The sequence below is a fragment of the Salmo trutta genome, chromosome 21 (assembly GCF_901001165.1).
Source record: "Salmo trutta chromosome 21, fSalTru1.1, whole genome shotgun sequence".
NCBI classification, from domain to species: domain Eukaryota; kingdom Metazoa; phylum Chordata; class Actinopteri; order Salmoniformes; family Salmonidae; genus Salmo; species Salmo trutta.
The window spans coordinates 30,142,297-30,160,354 of record NC_042977.1 but is presented as its reverse complement, the minus strand read 5'-3'; the positions used below and the strand labels follow the sequence as shown (position 1 = coordinate 30,160,354).

At 43.2% G+C, this 18,058-nt stretch overlaps 1 protein-coding gene across 5 annotated transcripts in view; it reads right to left on the bottom strand.

The window, feature by feature from the left end:
* Positions 1–18,058, bottom strand: part of LOC115157131 (phosphatase and actin regulator 1) — an 86,978-nt gene that overhangs the window by 46,907 nt on the left and 22,013 nt on the right. For 2 of the 5 annotated variants that reach the window (XM_029705109.1, XM_029705111.1), the window contains exon 1: positions 9,603–10,312. The exons of 2 other annotated variants lie outside the window; for them this stretch is intronic. In XM_029705109.1, the coding sequence (XP_029560969.1) occupies positions 9,603–9,912 (310 nt within the window). In that variant the 5' untranslated portion in view covers positions 9,913–10,312. Of the gene's footprint in view, positions 1–9,602; positions 10,314–18,058 lie in introns of those variants that run through there. One more of the 5 variants, XM_029705110.1, reaches the window with a different exon arrangement.

Below are 18,058 nucleotides of genomic sequence, written 5' to 3'. Positions count from 1 at the left end.
CCATGCTCAGAAAGACCTACGCTCGACAATCTCTGCCTCAGTATAGCATGATCAACTGTATTGGTCACATACACGTTTAGCAGATGTTATTGCGAGTGAAATGCTTATGCTTCTAGATCTGACAGTGCAGCAGTATCTAACATTAACAATTCCACAACAAAACATAATACACACAATCTAGTAAAGGAATAAGAATATATGGATGAGCAGTGAGCGGCTAAGATGCAATAGATAGGATACAGTATATACACATATGAGATGATTAATGCGAGATATGTAAACAGCGATGCACTGAAAATCCTGTTGGCTGTACGGACTCCAACAGCATGTCCCCAGCTAGCCATGTTTCCGTGGAACAGAGCATGTTACAATCCCGGATATCTCTTGCCACGATTTCGGCGACTTTGTTAACTTGGGACTGGACATTAGCAAGTAATATACTAGGAAGCTGTGTGTGCGCAGCCAAAGCCTCACTAGAAGACCGCGCCATCACCCTCTCCTCCGGCAGCGTTGTTTTTGGTCGGCCTCTGGAATCAGTTCAAATGCCCTGGGAGGTGCAAATGATCCGCTTTGGGAAAGTTGTATTCCTGGTCGTAGTGCTGGTAAGTTGACGACTGATATCCAATACTACTTCCCGGCTGTATGTAAATACACTTAAGGTTTTCTGGGCTAACAATGTAAGAAATACATTTTTTTTTTAAAAATGCACAATTTCCTGAGGACTAGAAGCGAAAGCTGCCATCTCTATCGGTGCCATCTCATGTGTGTGTAAAAAGCCTTACTTTCTCTCTGAGACAGTGCTGTTTTTTTGTCAAGGGCTTCAGTGATATCATTTAAAACCTTCATGGCTGCTGTAATTGTGCTAGGCTTCTTCCTGAAGCCTGATTGGTACATTGCTCAAATAGTTTATATACTACAGTAACTCTACTTTAGCTGTTCACTAACAAGGGTTTCAAGTATTTTCGCCAGGGGTGACAACTTTGAGATTGGCCTATAATTATTTAAAAGGAGTTGGATAACCCACTTGTAAAAGTGGTAAGACAAATGCTGATTTCCAGATCCTTGGCATTTCATTACATTCCAGGGTTAGATTGAACAGATGTAAGTGGTTCAGCTGTGACTTAAACAAATAAAATCAGGGGTCAAGAATCAGGACCTGCAGGCTCTCTGATCTAAGGATTTCACGGCTTTATGTACCTTCTGCACTGAGTGGCAAAAAGCAAGAAGTTTGACCAGCTCTCACCGGTTCATCCACACAGGGTTGTACAGAGACAGAGGACACTGAATCAAACAGCCTACCTGATGATAGAAAAAGTGCTCATTGAAACAATTCAGCATTTCAGTTGTCATATATAGCAACAGAGTCCTTCAATACAGATGACGGTAATTCATTAACATTACAGTGACAAGAGACTTAATAGCCTTCCAAAACATTCAGGCTATCAGTGATAACAGACATAAGTCAGATTTAGCCTTCCTGAGAAGAGATTAACACTTGTTTCACATCTACCTAAAAAGAAGCCAATCAGCATCAGAACATGATTTCCTTGCCTTAGCCCAGGCTAGATTTTATTTGTGAATACTACAAAACAGCTCAGAAGAAAACCCATTGATTATCCCGCCCTTTATCTCAGAACCTGCGGAATGGGGCATGTTTGTTGACTATTTGGGGAAAAAAAACATGAAAGAATTTCCACATCAGGAATAAGCACAATCTTGCTCCAGTCAAAATAAAACAAAGTCATGACGAAAGCCTGCTCATTAAAACTCGTTACGAATTAAACATGGGCTTGTTTTAGGAACCTTAGTATTTTTAACAGCAACAGCACACACGGTCACTTAAATCATTACAGAAAACACCAGCCACAGAATATTTACGTGGAACGTTTGTCAATATCAAATCAGGGTAAATTTCTCTGGACATTTGGGCAGGTGGGTGAGTTAATCAACTGGGAAAGATTCATAGAATTACAAAACATTTTAAAATGCATCAGACACCGGCTTTAACAAACACCAGTTGATATCACCAATCAAGATCATTTCACTGTAAAGAAGTTTAGACATAAGGTGCATCAGAGAAGAAAATGCATCAGAGAGCAGTGGGTCTATAACAGCTAATCACAGTTAGAGATCCTTTGAAACCTCAAGATTCAAAGCAAGAAATTCCAACTGTTTACAAATAGTTTCAAATAGCCACACTTACAAGGATTTTAGTCTTCACATATAGCCACACCCACCTAACTCCATCAGTGTGATACACATTGTAACCATTTATACAAATAGCCTTATCAAGAACAGACTTGCTGAGCCAGGTTTCAGAAAATAAAATTACATTAGCATCAGTTGATTTTGCCTAAATCCTATCAATGTTAGATAACAGGCTGTGTACATTTTAAATGAAAAATACCAAGACCAGATCTAGATATAAAATCAGAGGGGGTTTGGAGACATTGCATATCAGGGCCAGATTGCACGTTACCTAATATCAACAAAAGAATAACTAGGCCCCTCTTTAATAACCTTGCACTGAGTCTCTGTAAGAGACCTACTGCAAGTGAATTCTACAAGTGAGTTTCCAGACAATAGTCATTTAAAACCATTAGACTTAGTAACAAGTTCGTACTGTTCACATCATGACACAAATACATAGGCACTTGGATGAGTGGACCGAGTGAAAAAGAGTGAGTTCCTGCAGACGATGTCTAATGGAGGGGAAAGCACATTGTTGCTGGGTGAGTACATCTGACAATGTTCATTTTCTCCAGAGTTCAGTAAAGTCAATGCGCAAAGCCAATACAATAAATTGTCATTTTTCATCTGAGAGATGTAAGAGGCCAAGGAAAGGTAAGGGGAGAGAGGAACTGTTTGTATGTATTTATGCATGTTGGCCACACCACGTGCGTGCGTGGTGTGGACTAAAGCATCCGCCAACTCCTGGACAGTCTGTGGTGCAACGTGGCGTTGGTGGATGGAGCGAGACATGATGCCCCAGATGTGCTCAATTGGATTCAGGTCTGGGGAATGGGCGGGCCAGTCCATAGCATCAATGCCTTCCTCTTGCAGGAACTGCTGACACATTCCAGCCACATGAGGTCTAGCATTGTCTTGCATTAGGAGGAACCCAGGGCCAACCGCACCAGCATATGGTCTCACAAGGGGTCTGAGGATCTCATCTCGGTACCTAATGGCAGTCAGGCTACCTCTGGCAAGCACATGGAGGGCTGTGCGGCCCCCCAAAGAAATGCTACCCCACACCATGACTGACCCACCGCCAAACCGGTCATGCTGGAGGATGTTGCAGGCAGCAGAATGTTCTCCACGGCTTCTCCAGACTGTCACGTCTGTCACGTGCTCAGTGTGAACCTGCTTTCATCTGTGAAGAGCACAGGGCGCCAGTGGCGAATATGCCAATCTTGGTGTTCTCTGGCAAATGCCAAACGTCCTGCACGGTGTTGGGCTGTAAGCACAACCCCCACCTGTGGACGTCGGGCCCTCATACCACCCTCATGGAGTCTGTTTCTGACCGTTTGAGCAGACACATGTACATTTGTGGCCTGCTGGAGGTCATTTTGCAGGGCCCTGGCAGTGCTCCTCCTGCTCCTCCTTGCACAAAGGCGGAGGTAGCGGTCCTGCTGCTGGGTTATTGGCCTCCTCAACGTCTCCTGATGTACTGGCCTGTCTCCTGGTAGCGCCTCCATGCTCTGGACACTACGCTGACAGACACAGCAAACCTTCTTGCCACAGCTCGCATTGATGTGCCATCCTGGATGAGCTGCACTACCTGAGCCACTTGTGTGGGTTGTAGACTCCGTCTCATGCTACCACTAGAGTGAAAGCACCGCCAGCATTCAAAAGTGACCAAAACATCAGCCAGGAAGCATAGGAACTGAGAAGTGGTCTGTGGTCACCACCTGCAGAACCACTCCTTTATTGGGGGTGTCTTGCTAATTGCCTATAATTTCCACCTGTTGTCTATTCCATTTGTACAACAGCATGTGAAATTTGTCAATCAGTGTTGCTTCCTAAGTGGACAGTTTGATTTCACAGAAGTGTGATTGACTTGGAGTTACATTGTGTTGTTTAAGTGTTCCCTTTATTTTTTTGAGCAGTATATTAATTTGGGAACATTAAACATTTATGGCAGTTTAGCTAGCTAGCTTGCTGTTGCTAGCTAATTTGTCCTGGGATAGAAACATTGGGTTGTTTTTTTACCTGAAATACACAAGGGCCTCTACTCCAACAATTCATCTACAGATAAAAGGGTAAATCGAGTCCTTCAGGCTTCTTTGGATTTTATGGCAGTTGGCAACCAACTTTAAGATGCATTACCACCACCAACTGGACTGGAGTGTGGCCCTCAGTTCATCTTTCAAATCACCCATGTGGGTATATGCTCCTAAAAACCAATGAGGAGATGGGAGAGGAGGGACTTGCAGTGCGTCAAACAGAACCAAGTCCTATTTTAGCACATGGAACGCAGACGCTCGTTGATGTGTTCGATGATTGAATAAGATGTATTTTTCAGCACACAGACGCGGGCGGTGTGGTCAGCATGTAGTCTGTATGGGAGTGTGTGCGCGCGTGAGTAGATTGGGGGTGGGGTCGATTTGAGAGAACGGGTTGGGGATTGTTGAGCTGCCGCTGACAGCCAGGTGGAGAGCGAAAAGGAGCAGCTTGGACGAGACACTCCGCAGAGGGAAAGCAGAGGATAAAACAAGTCTGCCAGAGAGGGGGTTAATTTGGTAAACGACAAGTAGGGAAGTGCAAAAATGGATAAAAAAATTAAAATACTTGAGGGGGACCCACGATCTTTACAACAGCAAGGAAAGTGTAGATTTGCTCCACCATAAATGAATAGGTTATTAGTAGGTTAAAAACTACTAGGCACTGACAAACAACTTGATATCCTGCCATGGGGCGGAGAGAACATTTATCAATTGTATAACTATACTGAACAAAAATATAAATGCAACATGTAAAGTGTTGGTCCCACGTTTCATGAGCTGAAATAAAAATGTAAGGGCCCAGAATTTTTTCCATATGCACTAAAAGCTTATTTCTCTCAAATTGTGGACAAATTTGTTTACATCCCTGTTAGTGAGAATTTCTCCTTTGCCAAGATAATCCATCCACCTGACAGGTGTGGTATATCAAGAAGCAGATTAAACAGCATGATTATCACAGGTGCACCTTGTGCTGGGGACAATAAAAGGCCTCTAAAAATGTGCAGTTTTGTCACAACAAAATCCTCAGATGTCTTCAGTTGAGGGAGTGTGCAATTGGCATGCTGACTGCAGGAATGTCAACCAGAGCTGTTGCCAGAAAATGTAATGTTAATTTTTCCACCATAAACCGCCTCCAACGTTTTAGATAATTTGGCAGTATGTCCAACCGGCCTCATAACCGTAGACCACGTGTAACCACGCCAGCCCAGGATCTCCACATCTGGCTTCTTCACCTGCGGGATCGTCTGAGACCAGCCACCCGGACAGCTGATGAAACTGAGGAGTTTTTCAATCTGTAATAAAGCCTGGGCCTAGCTCCCCAGTCGCTGGGCCTTTGCCCTCCCAGGCCCACCTATGGCTGTGCCACTGCCCAGTAATGTGAAAGCCATAGAAAGGGAGATACCTAGTTAGTTGTACAACTGAAATGTGTCTTCCACATTTAACCCAACCCCTCTGAATCAGAGAGGTGCTGGGGGCTGCCATAATCGACATCCATGATGTCGGCGCCTGGGGAACAGTCAAAACGACAGATTTTTACCTTGTCAGCTCGGGGATTTGATCAAGCAACCTTTTGGTTACTGGCCCAACGCTCTAACCACTAGATTAGGGCCCAATTAATTAATTTCAATTGACAGACCTCCTTATATGAACTAACTCAGTCGAATCTTTGAAATTGTTGCATTTATAGTTTTGTTCAGTATAATTTCATGCACTTCTACTCATTTTGCCATGGGTTGGAGAGAAATGACCAGTTTTTAATATGATATCTGATGATCAATGGGGGCCTCCCGGTCAGTAATTCAACCATGATTACTACAAGTTCAGATCGCCCCAAAAATACAACATTTTTAAATTGCACCTTGTGTATTCAACTAGTAACAGTAAGTTGACACCCCGACAGTTGCTAAAAAGTATTATGATGCGGGGGAATTGGGGATACCAATTGGCCATGCCTGATTTAAAGCATACAACGGAGCACAGGGCTTGAATTTGAGCAGCAACGTCAGACGGGTGTGGCAGAAAGAGTTGGGGTGATATAGATAGATAGATAGATAGATAGATAGATAGATAGATATAGCCTGCAGCATAAATAGACTGATTTATTCACATATTGAGAGTTTATCAAAACCGCAGATGAAAAAAAATAAAGTAGAAGACAGTGATCATGTGACCACTAAAGAAGTGGGCCATGTTCTCCCCTGCCTCAATCTGACGGTTTAAAAAAAGATGAAGCAACGCAGTCTTTCAAGAAGCATGCTGAATCTATGTCAACACAACAGGGGGGGGGGGGTAAGGTTGCCTAAACAGATCCCAGTCTCTACCGTTGTAGCCTACTGTACACAAAACTCTGTTGATAAATGGCTGACCCTGGCCCCACTCTGTGGATGTCTCGGGGAGTTTGGAAATGTTTTTTGCATATCTCATTCACACATGCGTATAATACACACTTGTAGATGTGTGAAATAGGAAATAAGCACCCACCAAATTATTACACAGGCTACAGAAGCAGTAATTAAGCCCATAGACAACCAACCTGCAGTCTTTGGCCTATAACAGTTCCATAGTGATAATTATATTATATACTGCCCTGATGAGAGCCATGCAATCTGCCACTTCAGTTATCACTAGGCTACTTTCTCACGGTTCAGCTCTAAAAGTGATAACTGATTGCTACATGGGGCTGTAGTTCAGATGTATGAGATGACCTCTAGCTCGGGGACAGGAGACAGTGCGTCAGTCACTACAGTGTCACACCATCACAGCGTCACACCACCACAGCGTTCATAATTCAAATGACATCACCGCAGGAGCTCCACTGGGGTTAAGGTTATATGGTATAGCACAGCGTTTCCAAAACTAGGTCCTGGAGACCTTGAGGGATGCACGATTTGTTTTTTTCCCTAGCACTACACAGCAGATTCAAATTATCAAAGGACTAATGAGTTGAATATTTAAGTCAGCTGTGTAGCGCTAGGGCAAAAAACAAAACGTGCACCCCTTCGGGGTGACCAGGACTGAGTTTAGAAAACACTGCTCTAGCAAGATTCATTCAGAACCAAGGCGGACATGAATGCAGTGAAACCAGTAACACAGACCATTACTCAAATGCACAATCCTGCCACAGCTCTGTCTATAAATAGATCAGAGTCAATGCTAATTGAATCCAGGTGATGTTTCAAATTACTTTAAATGAAGTCCCAAACGAAAAACAGAATTCACTAACCATTGTCAACTCTGCATTTGAGAGAACAGCCAGCCACACACACTTCCTAGTTTTGTTGACAGGGATGCAAATTGAAAGTGACAGTTTATTTTTCATCTGTGTTCGGTGAAAGATACTCCCATAGTTGACCGTTAACGTGCCAAACATCCTCGAGACATCCTTCAGAACTCATCGTATTGCGTGAGCAGCAGCCAAATGAATAAAAAGTACTTCGCGGCAAAGTCACACTCTTCTTCCAACTCAACAAAAACTCTCAAGAGAAAGCTACAAAGGCTGTGTAAGAATAAGATAAAAGGGCTTTAAACATCACTAGTGTTTCTTTACCAGCATGTATTCCCTGATAAACACATCTATACTCCTCTGGCCAGTTACCCAGAACCAGAGTGCCAGATTTAGCCTAGTCCTTGAACGAATATTAATCTGGGTACCAGGAACCTGCTCCAAAAATACCTGTCAAACACACTACACAAATATAATTTCTCTAAGTCTGCAATGCCATGTAGCTATTCTATTATAGCTGCTGCTACATTGATTCATACCGCTCTTTGCCAGAAATAACACATTGTAGCTGCCTGTTTTTCATGATGCATTTGTTTGACCCACTACACATAGTGCAAAACTATGTGATGTTGTTACAAATTGTTGCATTGTGAAATGTGTCCCTAATGCAACAGAATGAGTTAAGTGAGTAAGTAGTTTAAGCACGTTAACCCTCGCAAGGCTGCCGACCCAGACGGCATTCCAAGCCACATCCTCAGAGCATGCACAGACCAGCTGGCTGGAGTATTTACAGGCATATTCAATCTCGCCATATCCCGGTCTGCTGGACATCTTGAAGCAAGTGGGGACAACATTGTTCCTGTCCCCAAGAAAGCGAAGGTAACTAGATAAATGATCATTGTCCCGTAGCACACACTTCTGTCATCATGAAGTGCTTTGAGAGGCTAGTTAAGGACCATGTCACCTCCACCTAACCCACCACCCTAGACCCACTACAATTTGTATATCGCCCCAACAGATCCACGGACGACGCAATCGCCATTGCACTGCCCTATCCCACCTGGACAAGAAAAATACCTATGTAAGAATGCTGTTCATCGACTACAGCTCAGCCTTCAACAACATAGTGCCCTCTAAGCTCAGTGCCCAAGGTCTGAAACCATCCCTGCACAACTGGGTCCTGGACTTCCTGATGGGCCAACCACAGGTGGTGAAGGTAGGCAACACCTCCGCCACACTGATCCTCATCACCAGGGCCACAGGTCCTGCCCTCCAGGTCATCTACAGTACCCGGTGTCACAGGAAGGCCAAGAAGATCGGCCTGTTCACCTGCTACCATCTAGAAGGCTGAGACAGTACAGGTGCATCAAAGCTGGGACCGAGAGATTGAGAAACAGCTTCCATCTTCAGGCCATCCAACCCTTAGAGTCACGACAAGCACAGTACCCTGCCCTGAACCTTAGTCACTGTTCTAGCTGGCTACTACTCAGTACCCTGCCCTGAACCTTAGTCACTGTTCTAGCTGGCTACTACTCAGTACCCTGCCCTGAACCTTAGTCACTGCTGCCCAATGTGCATAGGTCATTGAACACGTCACTTTGATTAAATGTTTACAAGCCGTTTCACCCACTTCATGTATATAATGTATTCTAGTCATGGCTCATATATATATATATATATATATATATATATATACACATATATACTATTCTTTTTAAGGCATTATTGCACTGTTGCAGCGAAATGTTTGTTTGTAGCCCCATCTGCGATAACAGCTTCAAATCCGTTAACGCCACCAATACACTTTGATTTACTAATGAAGGGAGTGTAAATAATATGGTAAAGAAGGTAGCCTACAGAGCATAGCCTCCTCGATTACACAGAGCAATGCAGTCAAGCCTCAACTGGAATTGTTGCGCGCCTGTGATTGATGTTACCAGGATTAAATACATCAAGACATTTTCACCTCATATCTCTAGGACATATAATTGCGGAATGGACAAACAAGAACGCATGTGTCCCCCTCCCTATTGAGCGTGTTCAATGAAACCAGCGTTTGTTTGATGGCCAGCAGAGATGAAGCGAGACTATGTGCCACAATCAATGACTGTATATATGGGCATAATGCATCCATATGCCGCTAGACTACTCACCGTCCTGGGTTTCGTTCCCGCGACTGCAGTTGCTGCAAATGTGTTTGATCTCTTTTCCGATGTGACAGTGTATCATGAAGGGCATATTGTTATTCTGGTGATGCTGGTGGTTGGTTTGCTGATGCTTGGTTTGTTGCCCTTTCTTATTGTTGTTGAGAGACATCATTCTGACCAGGTAAAATGCCTTCTTAGGTTTCTCCACCGCCACAGGCATATTGTTTTCCATGTAGCCCGTGTTGTTGAACCAACTCCCATGCATGGTGGTAGGCGCAGGATCCGCCGCCATGGGGTAGTTGCCCGATTTGAACATGGATAGACGAAAATGAATTTGCGTCTAAACGCAAGGCATACGGGGACGGGGTTTTAAACGAACGGCTCCCAGATTCCTACCTGACCTCAACCAATCGCAAGGCTTTCGATCTTGAGCGCTTCCTTAAACCCCTTCTTCTCTTCTATCAACGACGTCAGATATAATATTGTAAATTCCAAACCTGTACCTTGATTCCGATCTCGCTCACTCACACCGGGCTGACTCCGCAATGCCAAGGGCAGAATTCAAAACCACGGATATTATTATACTATGATGTAGACCATTGCTGCTATAGGTTACTTTACAGCTTGTCCCAAAAGAATGACTGATAGTGAAATAGAGTGAGTGAATTGCTGTGCCTGTCTCTCCCTCAATACCCATCCTCGTCTGCAAAACTAATCCGCAAGTGAGCATATGATTGGCTACCTACCCAGTGCGCACCCCTGCAGTAATATAGTCTACAGACAGAAAGAAAGTAACGGTTTTGAACCAAATCCCAAGACTTGATAATGACATGAATGATTATAGGCTCCAACTATAGGCCTACATGATAGTTTGGATAGAGAACTTTCTCATACTTGATTGGACAGGCAATTATACTCCAATTCAACACAATTCACGCTGAAAAAGTAATGCAATGCTCTTTATTACAGTTCAGATGCAATTCACTGCTGATCTTGTTATGATAGTGTTAAATATTCATCCTAAGAGACAGTATGATAAAATGTGCCGTTATAGCAAAACACACACACACACACACACACACACACACACACACTGCTGGAGAGGAGAGATATTAAAATGTTTGTGCACGAAGCAAAATTATCTTGTCATTTTAGAATAAATTTAATTAGTAGCCTGCTTACATTAATTAAAGTATCTATCTGCCATTGTGCCAACTATCCTTGTAATATACATAGATAGATAGTCATTAGCCCTAATGTTCCTGGCAAGAATATTCAATAGGCCTATAGCTCATCCTTTTTAGCAATAAACTAGTCACCAGCTACTGTCTCTTCATGGGTTTGGGCTACATCACACATGTCCTTCAATGAACATATATTCAGTGGTGTAAAGTACTTAAGTAAAAATACTTAAGTACTATTTATGTAGTTTTTTGGGGGTATCTGTACTTTACTATTAATATTTTTGACAACTTTTACTTCACTACATTCCTAAAGAAAATAATGTACTTTTTACTCAATACATTTTCATTGACACCCAAAAGTACTCAATACATTTTGAATGCTTAGCAGGACAGGGAAATGGTCCAATTCACAGAAATATCAAGAGAACACGTGGTCATCCCTACTGTCTCTCTGATCTGTCAGACTCACTAAACACAAATGCATCATTTGTAAATGATGTTGGAGTGTGCCCCTGGCTATCTGTACATTTTCAAAAGAAGAAAATGGTGCGGTCTGCTTTGCTAAATATAAGGAATTTGAAATGATTTCTACTTTTAGTTTTACTTTTGATATTTAAGTATACTTTCTCAATTACTAGGCTCCTGGAAAGGAGGTGGAGAGCCATGGTATATGCCAGAGGAGGCTGGTGAGTGGAGGACGGCTCATAATAATGAAGGGAATGGAGTGAATGAAATGGTATCAAACACATAGAAAACAAGGTGTTTGATGTGTTTGAGACCATTCCATTAATTTCGTTCCAGCCATTACTGTGAGACTGTCCTCCCCATTTGAAGTGCCGCCCAATGCTCGAAAGGGGGACAAGTCAAGAAAGTAAATCATGATGCAAGTCATGGGAGGGAGGGAGGGGGGTGCACAGTCATGGGATCTATCATACCATAACAAGTGCACTATACCAGTGCGTCATGCCGTTTTTTGGCCTGGCTTCAAATCCTGAAGGAGGAGATTGATATATCAGAGGACGAGATCTATCTAGACTTGCAACAGGAGAGTTGGGTATAGCCTGTCTTGCGTAATGGCCAACGCAGTCACCCCATAGCCATGGAGTCCCATCCCCTTGCACTCTGAATCTCGATCCTCACAAAGTTAAACTCCAGAAGTTAAATGAGGCAGTAATAAGGCTGCAGCTTTAATATAGGGAAGATATCTAAAGGTCTCCACGGTATTTTCAATCATGTTTCAGGCTGAAAATCTTTTTGCTGTGTGTGTGGTGCCTTTGATGTTCCTCTCAATGAACTGTGGCTTATTCCAGTGACATCAAAGCCCCTATCTGAAATGAGGGACAAAGGCACCTGATTTTCCAACTGCTGCCACAGGTCAATGCGGTGGAGTCAATGCCCTTGGCCATTTTTCGATTACAGAATTTCACCATGTGCTATTCCCACCACCCTTTGGGTCGATGGACAGTAAGGTTCTCTACACTCCCAGACTCTTGTCAGATAGTATTTATGGAGTTCCAGGTGTGAACAGGGAGTACAGGAGGGGACTAAGCACACACCCCTGTGGGGCCCCTGTGTTGAGGGTCAGAGTGGCGTAGGTGATGTTGCCTCCCCTCACCACCTGGGGTAGGCCCGTCAGGAATTCCAGGATCCAGTTGCAGAGGGAGGTGTTCAGATCCAGAGTCCTAAGCTTGGTGATGAGCTTGGAGGGGACAATGGTGTTGAATGCTAAGCTGTAGTCAATGAACAGCATTCTTGCATAGGTATTCCTTTTATCTAGGTGGGTGAGGGAAGTGTGGAGAGCAATTGAGATTGCGTCATCTATGGATCTGTTGGGGTGGTGTGCAAATTGGAGTGGGTCTAGGGTGTCTGGGATGGTGGAGTTAATGTGTGCCATAACCAGCCCCTGTGGGGATCACAGACTGGAACAAGGAGAGGTTGAAAATGACTCTGAATATGCCTGCCAGCTGTTCTGCACATGATCTGAGAACGCACCCTGGAATACCATCGGGCCCCACGGCCTTGCGGGTGTTGACCTGATTAAAGGCCTTTCTCACGTCGGCCTCGGAGAGCGAGATCACCCAATCCTCTGGCTCGGTGACGGCCCTCACACCCGGCACAATGTTGTTGTCAAACATGCATAAAATGCATTGAGTTCATCTGGTAGAGAGGCATCGTTGGGCAGATCAAGGTTGGGTCTTCCTTTGTAATCTGTAATGGACTGTAGCCCTGGCCACATGCGTCGGAGCCTGTGTATTATGATTCCACCTGTATTGTCCTTTTGCTCATTTGATGACTCTGCGGAGGTCATAGTGGGACTTGTACTTATTGCTGTCCTCAGCCGTAGCCTCCGTGTTGTCTACGATAGCTCTGTGTGCGATAGCCCTGTCCTTTAGTTTAGTTTAGCGCCAACCTCAGTGCTTACAGGAATCATTGAAGTGAGACACCAGCCCTCACATAAATAGAGAGATGAAGTACACAGACATATAGGCCCTGCATTGTTGGGTTTTGAGTTTGCAAGAACGGCATTTCACTGTACTTGTGCATGTGACATTAAAATCTTTCAACTTGAACCTTGAAGCAGCACAGTGTTTAAAGCTGCATGACCCTATCAGTGTGTCTCTCTATTCAGCTCCAGTGTTAGCTGTTGGCCCACATGACACATGACAGCATTCTTATGTAACAACAAGCTGTGGATAGGGCCCAACCACATAACTTGGGCTCATTCATGGGAAAACAAACCAAGGATGTTTTATATTCATTTTTGTCTTGGAGCAAGGTAGTTTATTTTTAGCTACAAGTAGTGTTTCTTGAAGGAAAAAAAAATATTTTAGGCAGAGATTTTTGAAGTGAATTTGCTTAGAGTTCATTTTATACTTTAGATGTAAAAGGCTGTAGACAAGACCCATAACAAGGCCCATACCATGGAAATGTATTTGGTCACATATTTCCTCTACAGCAGGGCAGGCACTACACCAACACTGCCACAGCCTTAAATAACCTACACCAGTATTCAAACCTATGTTCATCAAGTACAGTATTTTGATTAGTAGATTATATTTAAATTATTTAGCTTGTTTGATAGAGTTTTGCATTTACAACATAAGTAGAATATGACACTATGATTGCTCTTTTAGTTTATTTTGCACATTGTGTGTATATTTTAGTTTCTGACTGTACTGGATATTGTTAGTGCTTTATGCAGTACTACTGCTACTATGTCTCACCTCATTAATCGGTTATTTTCTTTGATGTAATAATGTAAATGAGTCTAACCAGCCTCTCCAGTTTCCCTAGACCGATTATGTTTCTGTCCGCAGCACGCTACCCTCCAAAAAACCCTGTATTAGAAAACATACTTTTCTGTACAGTCGGTTTGTCCAAGTGGATTGGAATAGTCACTCATCCAGACAGAGAAGTACATGAATTGATCTGTTAGAGCTAATACCTAGGCCGAGACAGTACACTGTACACGCTCTGGAGAGTCCCGCTGCTGTGTTATGAGTGAGGGCGTGGCTAGGGCATGAGTCTTGCGCTGACACAAACAACCACCATGTTTGAATTATCCCTCTACCTCGCCTCAGTTTCTCCTGTTCCATTTCCTTGTCCCACTTCCCTCCCTCCCTCCCTTTCTTTCACTCTTCACTCTCTCTCTTTCTACCCCCCTCTACCTCCCCTTCTATAGTTCCCTCTCCCTCCTTTTCTCTCGCTCGCACGCATACACACACACACACACACACACACACACACACACACACACACACACACACACACACACACACACACACACACACACACACACACACACACACACACACACACACACACACACAGGTCATTCACATCTGCTGTGTTCCCTCCCCATAAACCTGAAAGGAAATTACATTTAAATGATAAAAGCATGATGGCTTTTTTCTCTCTCTCCTTTGAGTCTCTTCTTGGCGTGTTGAATTGTTATGCAATTATAATCTGGGAGGGACCTAATTTTCCTCCATTTAGTTACACAGTTCTTGGCTCCACCCTGAAAACTAAGCTCAATCTAACGTAATCGCTTATGTAAAGTCTGACTGAGACGCTATGAAAGAAAAGATAAATGAGGCCCGTTGAGTCTCTGGCTTCAGCTCCCCGTTTCTTATATATCTTACACATCACGTAAGTTCTCTCTCTCTCTCTCTCTCTCTCTCTCTCTCTCTCTCTCTCGCTCTCACACACTATATTTTCTGCGGTGGTGATTCAGTTAGCTCAGAGTTTGTATAGGGGAGGAGGACTGAGAGACCATCACCCCAGAGGTATTAGACTGTATCACTAGCTATGTTAACAATATGACACTGTAGGGGGAGCACCTTGACTACATTGCAGCTATGGTAACATAAATCCCATCCCAAGAGAGAAACATGAAATAAATGATAGCCAACAGAGACACAAGTTCATGCTCTAGGAGAGCGCACTTCCAATACCCAGATACAGTAAACTGCACTGCCACGCCCAGATACAGTAAAATGGCTGAAATACATGTTATCATAAAATCCAGCTGGTGTAAACTTTCACTTAAATTATACAGTATGAACATTGGCAATGTGGAAAGTGTTCTACCTTGTGTCCATTATGTGAAAATGCTACAGTGGAAAGATGATAAAGATGACTTGGTATTTGCGGCTTTATAATGCTGCCACCTAGTGGTTACTCAATTCACATCAGCCCTACTCGTATCTAACACCTCATTCGGGTCAGGAGTATCATAAAATACAACATAATGTATCTCATACCTTTATATTGTTTCTAGGGCACCACATAGTGTCATACTGTATGCTGTCGCAGGAACATCAAACCTTCCTTTGTATTTTTACAACAGTCCTACTCTGTACCTTAAGTGTCAGAAATGGGTAGAGCTGAGTAGTAACATACTGAATCTCTCTGTGGCAGCAATACACCATTGTATTCTAGAGTTTATAAGGTGGTTCAAGGGAATAGTGGAAAGTAAATATCTATACAATGGTAACCATTTACTGTAGCTGACAAAAAAATGATGTTGTACCCAATAAAAATGATCACACTGTCAACAATGGCTTTCCTCTTATTAGAATGCTCCATCAACTCTTTCCTCATTTCTGGATTTTAACCCCATAGAGTTGATGTCCGAGCCCCCGTGAAAATCGAATTAACATAATTAAAAAAATCCACATCCAAATCCGTCTGTTTAAGCTAGATATATCTTCCATAGGATACGTCTCAATCCAGCACATCCTCCGATGGCGGCATTCCGCATACATTCTGAAAATCGGTCTCCTCGCAAAAATGTCTGTAGCATCTGAACCGTTTGGCCTACAAAACTAAGATGAAAAGATGAGACTACCAGAAACACAATGGTGTTTTCCCTTTTGCTCTACGACCCCCACAAGCGTCACGGGACTCATCTGAAGTCAGTACCGCCCATCACCCAAAATCTGTAGCGTCCCAACACTTTGGGCTACACACTAATGATATGACATATCTATGGAAAGGTGAGACTCTCACGGACACGTACATGTTTTGCTCTAAGACGCCCACAAGCCTCACAAGACTCGTCTGAAGGTAGCCCGGTAACAGTTTAAAAAAATGAATGGAAGTATACACTGAGTGTACAAAACATTAGGAACACTCTCCTAATATTGAATTGCACCCCTTTTGCCCCCAGAACAGCCTTAATTCGTCGGGGCAAGGACTACAAGGTGTCGAAAGTGTTCCACAGAGATACTGGCCCATGTTGACTCCAATGCGTCCCACAGTTGTGTAAAGTTGTCTGGATGTCCTTTGATTGTAGGACCAGTCTCGATACACATTGGAAACTGTTGAATGTGAAAAACACAGCAGAATTGCAGTTCTTGACACACTTACACCGGCGCGCCTGGCACCTACTACCATACCCCGTTCAAAGGCACTGAATGGCACGCATACACAATCCATGTTTCTATTGTCTCAAGGCTTAACAATCCTTCTTAAACCTTTCTCCTCTCCTTTATCTACACTGATTGAAGTGGATTTAACAAGAGACATCCATAAGGGATCATAGCTGAATTCACCTGGTCAGTCTATGTCATGAAAAGAGCAGCCTAATGTTTTGAAAATTCAGTTTAGTGCCCCAGGAAATTGGTTAAATATGGGTAAATAAAAAAATAAAAATCCTGATCTTTCTTCTATCTCTCAGATATAGGACAGACACTATAAAACAAACCTCTTTTTGATTCGTTTTTTTACTGTTTTTTTCCATGTATGAATCTGTTATTCAATGCGTTTCTATGGGCTAATAGCAATAAGGCCAAATTCAATGTTTCACCAAATAATTGTTTTATAAAAACAATTATACATAAAGGGGTTCTAAAATTAAAAATCAAATGGCTAAATGATCTTTGGTATGACTATCTTAAAACAATTCCACATGCTAGCGAAACTACCTCTTACTTCCTTCATACTGGACACAGAGACATCAACATTTCATCCACGACTTCATCTGACTCTGGGGAAGTAGATAAACGGCTTCACTGCCAAAATCCCGAAGTATGCCTTTGGGGATTTTAAAGGACCCCCCCAGAGGAAGTTTACCCCACTATTTCGATGTAATTTCCTGTCCTGGGATGAAATGCACATTTAGGTTCTACCTCCGAAGAATGACCAAGGCAATTCATGAATTGGTTGTGGGAATTTCCATGTGGAGTTGATAAACATCAACAAATAGGGCACTGACAGCTATCAGTGTACTGTAGCTAGCTATCATGCTAACCTTATCTATGTACTGTATATATACTGAACAAAAATATAAATGTAACATGCAACAATTTCAGCGATTTTACTGAGTTACAGTTTATAGAAGGAAATCTATGGATTTCACATGAATGGGCAGAGGCGCAGGCATTGGTGGGCCTGGGGGGCATAGGCCCCACTTGGGGGCCAGCCCCACCCACTGGGGAGCCAGGCCCAGCCAGTCAGAATTAGTTTTTCCTCACAAAATGTCTTTATTACAGACAGAAATACTCTTCAGTTTCAGCTGTCCAGGTGGCAGGTCTCAGACGATCCTGCAGGTGAAGAATCAGGATGTGGAGGTCCTGGGGTGTCGTGGTTACATGGGGTCTGTGGTTATGAGGCCAGTTGGACGTACTGCCAAATTCGGCTTATGGTAGAGAAATTAACATTCAATTCTCTAGCAACAGCTCTGCTGGACATTCCTGCAGTCAGCATGCCAATTGCACACTCCCTCAAAACTTGAAACAGCTGTGGCATTGTGTTGTGTGACAAAACTGCACATTT